The 6000-nt window shown below is 52.1% G+C and overlaps 1 protein-coding gene across 1 annotated transcript; it reads right to left on the bottom strand.

Moving 5' to 3' along the window:
- Positions 1-792: 792 nt before the first annotated feature.
- Positions 793-3659, bottom strand: LOC124688873 (F-box/FBD/LRR-repeat protein At1g13570-like). Its single transcript, XM_047222489.1, has 5 exons — positions 3644-3659; positions 3059-3564; positions 1722-2615; positions 1488-1643; positions 793-1351 (listed from the first exon to the last, which is right to left on the bottom strand). The coding sequence occupies exons 2-5, from the start codon at positions 3062-3064 to the stop codon at positions 911-913; spliced, it is 1497 nt and encodes a 498-aa protein (XP_047078445.1). The 5' UTR covers positions 3065-3564; positions 3644-3659; the 3' UTR covers positions 793-910.
- Between the last annotated feature and the right edge of the window lie 2341 nt (positions 3660-6000).

Genomic DNA, 6000 nt, shown 5'->3' with positions numbered 1-6000 from the left:
GATGCAGCGTACTAATGCTGGACGCACCAAATATGACGTTTTGGGTTGGGCAAAATCAAGCGAAAATTAACATAGCTCGCATGTTTGCATGTTTGCAGCCATTGCTGGAGCGTGAAAAAACCGCGAGTAGCGCCCTATATCGCCATATCGGTGGATTTTACCGAGCGGATACGATATAGCGCGACATTTGGAGTTGCTCGCGCCAGCGCCGACCAACTCATTCAGCCACGTATGTGAGGTACGCACGCCGGCGTCGGCGTGGGTCATGAGCTCACTCACCTCGTACACGGCATGGAGAGCAGCGCGTCCTCCGCTGGTAAGAAGGCTTCACCGGACCTGCAGCAATACTGCTTGATAAACTCTGAGTAGTGATTTGCCAATCTAAACGTAGTTAACCAATTCTTCTCCATTCGTAGAACAATGGAAGGCTATAATGACGATGGTCTAGTTGCTGATCTTGCTCCAGTCATGCGCTCCTAACCTCCGCCGTCATGCTGAATTCTCCGGCACGGACAACCGAGCTGGCCGATGCGGGCCGGTTGCCTGAGGACGGCCGCTATGGCATCTTTGGTCGGTGTGGGTTCTTTTAATTAAGGAGAAGGAAGGAGAACCGTTGGATTTCAATGAAGGGCAGATTTATGACCTCCAGTACCTATACAGTAGCAACTCAACTGCAGAGGAACCGAGCCCCGCGAAACGTATATAGAATTGCAATGGCATTCTTCAAAAGATGGAAATTGTGTTTTTAAAATAGAGCCAAAATTGCAGTGGCACCGATCTAATTAACCCATATTAGTTCATGATAACATCTTTGCAATAACCATCATCCATTTGTTACAAGAGATTACATAACCAACAAAACAAAATAATTTAAAGACACTTGATCCAAGTAACAAACATGTGGAACACCTCACTGCCTACAGAGCAACCTTTTTCTGGATACATCCAATGAGCACTCTGGGTACTGATACTTTGATAGATGATCATCCCTAATTGTTGAACAAGCGTGAATTATGGCGAAGGACTCAATTCCCGCTGTAACTCTCTTCTTCAGCGATATCCTCTGTCTTTTAGTCCAAGGGAACCTGATCGGCTTCGTATCCTGGCAGTTGTCGCACTCCAACCTACTATACAGGAACACGTCCTCTAGATTCACCGCTGCTGCCATAACACGTTGGAGATAACTCACCATGTAATCATCAGATTCAAAGCAAAATATGATAAGTGTGGCCAAATTCTGGTGTTTGAAATCAGCTGCAGCCGAGTCCCACTCCACACCCCTGTTCTCGCAATAAAATTCTTCGTTCCTTGTCTTCTCATCTGTTTCCATTATACATGCGTGATCCCATACCTGCATGCCAGCAACAGGACAAAGGCAAAAAAAAATTGTCAACTGAGCAGAGATATATTATCTGGTGAGAAAATCTTGCAAAACCAAACATTAAGCCCCATGTGGTGAAGAGAGATCTCTAGGTAAGAGCACATACTGTCATGTATAGCTCCTTCAGTAAGGGTGCAGCTTCAAGAATAAACATTGTCCAGGTGAGATCATACCCTTCAGGAAGAGCAACCAGATTCACAAACCTTAGTTGGCGGAACACAGATGCAAGACTTTTGGTCAGACATTCTGGCTGCACCCAAATCTGCAGCAAATAGACACATGATGAGACGAGCACAGAATAAGTGAAGCCACAGCTAGCAAAGCGAAAATCTTGACTTACCTTTTCAGATTTAAATCCCAACTTTAGAACCCGTATGGAGGTGCTGCTAAGAAGCTCACTTAACTTGACCAGCCTGTTAAAACTATAGCCAACATTTGTGAGGCTTACAGTCTCGAGCAATGGTACATGACCAAGAACCAGTGGATCTTGGTAGTCTATCCATTGATCAAATGTCATCTGTGTGAGTTGAGGGAGCCAGTTCAGCTTAACTTGTTCGAAAGAACATCCGGCGATACTGAGCTCACTGAGATGAGCGTGATCAATTTGCAGCGTGCTGGGATCACCTGAGTCGCAATTCATCATACGCAGATGCTTCAACCGCTTGCAAGTGATGAGAACGTTGGATATGTCTGATTCGCCAAATCTCAAATCCTCCATGTCAAGGCTAGTGAGACCACCAAAAGCATTTTGACAGACATCAAAGAACCGCATGAATTCTCTCCCACATATGACCAGCTCCTCATCATTGAGGTCATCTGTGCCAATCTTCCCTGTCATAACACTTAACTGGGCCATCTCAACCAAGTGTGTCTCCATCGTATGACCAACAGCTTGTCCAATGGATATGGGGACATCATCTCTCAAGTAGAACGCAGTAGACAGGAAGCGGATGGTGTGTTCACCTGGACTTCTGCGTGTCAGTATGCTCTTTGTCGCTTCGACTGCAGCAGTATTCACCCGAACCATTTCATCATCAGACACGTTGACGTTTGACACGCCCTCAGGTAGGAAGTCCTGAGCGTTTATTATCAGCCGAGAGAGTTTAGCGGAGAGCTGACTCCACCTCCTGGAGAGGATGCTTGTCCTTGCAGCGTCAGGGACATTGAGTCGGTCAAGAATGTTGACCAGGACGTCATCAGGCAATGCGCTGATCCTATCATCTCTACTGCCTTTCTGCATTTGGCACGGAGACAAATAGGAGTTAGTTTCACACTGGTTGCAATTTCCATATTCCAATTTCTATACAATCACAAAGATGTAATTTCGATGTAGTACAAGAGGTACAAGCTTGATATATTTTTCCAAACAAAAGAATGCATTTAACAAAGAAGCATTTTCTCAGCCTCAAAGTTACAATTTCCATACAGTAGTAAAGATGCAATTTCGATGTAGTACAGGAGGTACAGTGTTGATGATATTTTTCCCAAACAAAAACACTGCAATTCAGAAAGAATCAATTTAAATTCTGCCTGGGAGTTACAGATTCATAAACTCTGATTAGGGGATGGGTTCTCTCCATAAACAGAATATCTAGAACCACATGGTGTATGTGGTGAGCAACCTAAACAAACAAATAAACAGAATATCTAGAGGAAAAGAAAGTACAAGGAACTCACCCCCATGGCTCCCGCGTTGATCTGCCGAGGCTGAAATCTGCCGCGTTGATCACTTGGTCTCCTCTAATAACTGAAATCCTAGGAATCCCTGGCATCCGCTTAAAGCTGGTGGCTTCCCTGGTGTACTTGGTCGGCGGCAACTCAGAGATTGAAACCGGGAAGGATTTGAACTCCTTCTATCTAAAATCTAAACCGAAAGAGGGTTGAAGTCGGACGGCAGCTCGTTTAAAACGAGCCGCTTTGATTGCGAGCTGCGGCTCCGAACAGAGCCGATTGATTGCGGACTGCCGCTCCCAAAGCAGCTGATCCGATTCCGGGGGAGCTGCTTAATTTAGGCGAATCTACTACTGGAACACTTGGGTGGCGAGGAGCCCTTGGGTGGCGAGGGGGTGACGGCGGAGGAGCTCGGCGCACGGCTGGCGGCGGGAGGAAGAAGAAGATCCAGACAAGAACAGAAGGAGACAGGCTCAGTTCTTTCTGTTCGACGGGACGCCCAGTCACCGATTCTGGTCACGGCCCAGCAAGTAAAAAGATGAACTAAAGAGATATGAAACCACAGCTAGCAAATCGACCAACATGACTTACCTTTTTTCGTCAGGTCTCGCACAAAGAAACTTTACTCTTGAAATAGGCTTTCGCCCCGCTTTATAAATAAGCCGCAACGGCCGAACCGATATAAGGTGGTGAGGAGAACCTCTTACAAAGCAGATCAAGAATAAACAAAAAAGAACACGAAAACCAAAACTTGCGGCAACATTGAGACCGGCCCGAGTTGCAACGGAGCTCCACAACAACGCCCCCAAAAGGGTAACGACGCATTACGCCGCCGCCGTCGAGACCGCAAGGTCTAGGTTTTCACCCGGAGCCGTCCCGCAGGGAGGATGCCCACAACGACGCCCCAAGAGGGTTGCGACACCCGCGAGCATCGCCGTCGCTGGCGCCGAGGCGCTGAGCTTTCGCCCGGAAGCATCCTCACACCACGCCCGGAGAACTTAGCCGCCCGTAGCCACCGAGGTAGGTTTCCGAAACAAGATTTGGGAGCTACCAAAGCCGAAGCGCCGCCAACCCCAGGAACACCCATCGTCCGCTCCACAACATCCGCATGACCGAAGAGTGGGACCACCACCACCGCAACGTTGCCCGCCGTAGAGCCAACCGTGCAGCCCGCCTTCCGGGGCCGCCGCCCCGGCATCCCACGAGCTCGAGCCCATGACCTAGCCACCACGCGGCAACGCCGACGGATTGGATAGGGTAGGCCAACACCATAGCTAACAGTCATCAGGGCCAGCGCTAGTTAGGGGAGGGGATCCGCCCTCCGGCACACAAGGTGCCCACCGTCCGGACGTGGTAGCACTACCAATTAGGCCTAGATCAGGCCCGGCCGCCCGCCAGGCCCGGAACAGGCCCCATTAGACGTGCTACCGTGCTTCTATGCCCACGTCGCCGATGCCATCCAACTGCAGCTCTGTGCCGAGCCAACCCATGCCGCCACCGGCAGACCACCATGTGTTAGGCAGACGCCAAGAGCAGCGTCACCGCGACCTCACTCCTCGCAAGACGGCCCCGACCGAGGCCGCACACCACCGCAAAGGAGCACCCCCGCCGCAACGCCCGGGGACATAGTTGCACCGTAACCGACGCCACCACGCCGTCGATCAAGCCCGTCACTTTGTCGGCATCCAAGAACTCGCCTTTGAACGCCGGCAAGAACATCCGACGACTCGCCCGAGCAAGATCGGGGACGAACGCAGAGCTGCCCGGGCCGCCAGATCTGGGCCCGCCTGGCCCAGACCAAGATCCAGACGCAGTGCAGCCCGGAGGGTGCCCGCCGGCGGTGGACCTGCCCAGGCCCGCCTGGCCATGGTCAGTGACCGCAAGGCCCAGATCGGGGCCCAGCTGCCCCGTCCTGCGCTGCGCCGCCAGGCTGCCCCCTCCGCCGCCGCGGCCGCGCCGCCTCGCCCGGCTCGCGCTGCGCCGCCACCTCCTTCGCCATGAGCCGCCGCCGCCATGCCTTGCCGTACCGTCGCCAGACCGAATCCCGGATACCCCGAAGCGCACCGCCGCCGGCTGCATCTGCCCCGCGCAGAGCCCCGCGCGCGGGTGAGGAAGAGCCCGCCGCCGCCGGCACCACGCGGGCTTTGCCCGGCGGCGCTCGCCGGCGGCGGCGGGGAGGAGAGGAGGAGGGAGGGCGGGGCGTGGGGTGAGGCTAGGGTTCGCCCCGGTCGCCCGCGGGGAGCGACGCGGAGCGAAACGGTTCGACTATCAAAGAAACTTTACTTAACTCAACCATCTTGTGATATCAAATAATAATTTGTTCGGCGAGAGCCCTGTTCTTCTGTTGTGGGAACAAAACCAAAAAAAACCTTGTTGACGGTTGAGAGTCAATAATAATTAAGTGCATCTTTTTCACTTCAAAGTCACATGTTCAGAATGCTATTCTATTTCATCAGGGACTTAAAAACATGAAGCAACAGAGTAGTACGGAGCGAGGCAAGGCATCATTTGATTCAATGCACCCTAATATAAATATGCCCTCTCTGCGCAGTTTGGACCGGGTTTTGGCATATTTCACCCTAATGTAAATATCCCAATCTCTGGATAGTTTGGACCGGGTTTCCCCCCTCCAAAAAAATTTGATCTAATGCACATGACTATATATCCTTAGACTTGTTCAATATATATGGCATTGCGGACGAGGTCCTTCTAGAAGTCGGTGTCCAACTCCATGCTCGAAGCGGCGGTGGCCGTCGAAGGGCCGACAAAGGATGGCGCCCCGGCGGCTGCAGAGGACGCCACCACCACAGGTTGCTACGCGGCCAGCACCGCGTAGTACTCCAGCTACGACGCGACGTGCTCAGGGTGCGCGGCCATGGCCGCGCGGGCCATCGAGCCGCCACACCATTGCGTCGTATGTGCAGGTGGCGAGTTCCAGCGTCTCAAGC

This window comes from Lolium rigidum, chromosome 2 (assembly GCF_022539505.1).
Source record: "Lolium rigidum isolate FL_2022 chromosome 2, APGP_CSIRO_Lrig_0.1, whole genome shotgun sequence".
NCBI lineage: Eukaryota > Viridiplantae > Streptophyta > Magnoliopsida > Poales > Poaceae > Lolium > Lolium rigidum.
This window is presented reverse-complemented; position numbering and strand designations above follow the sequence as displayed.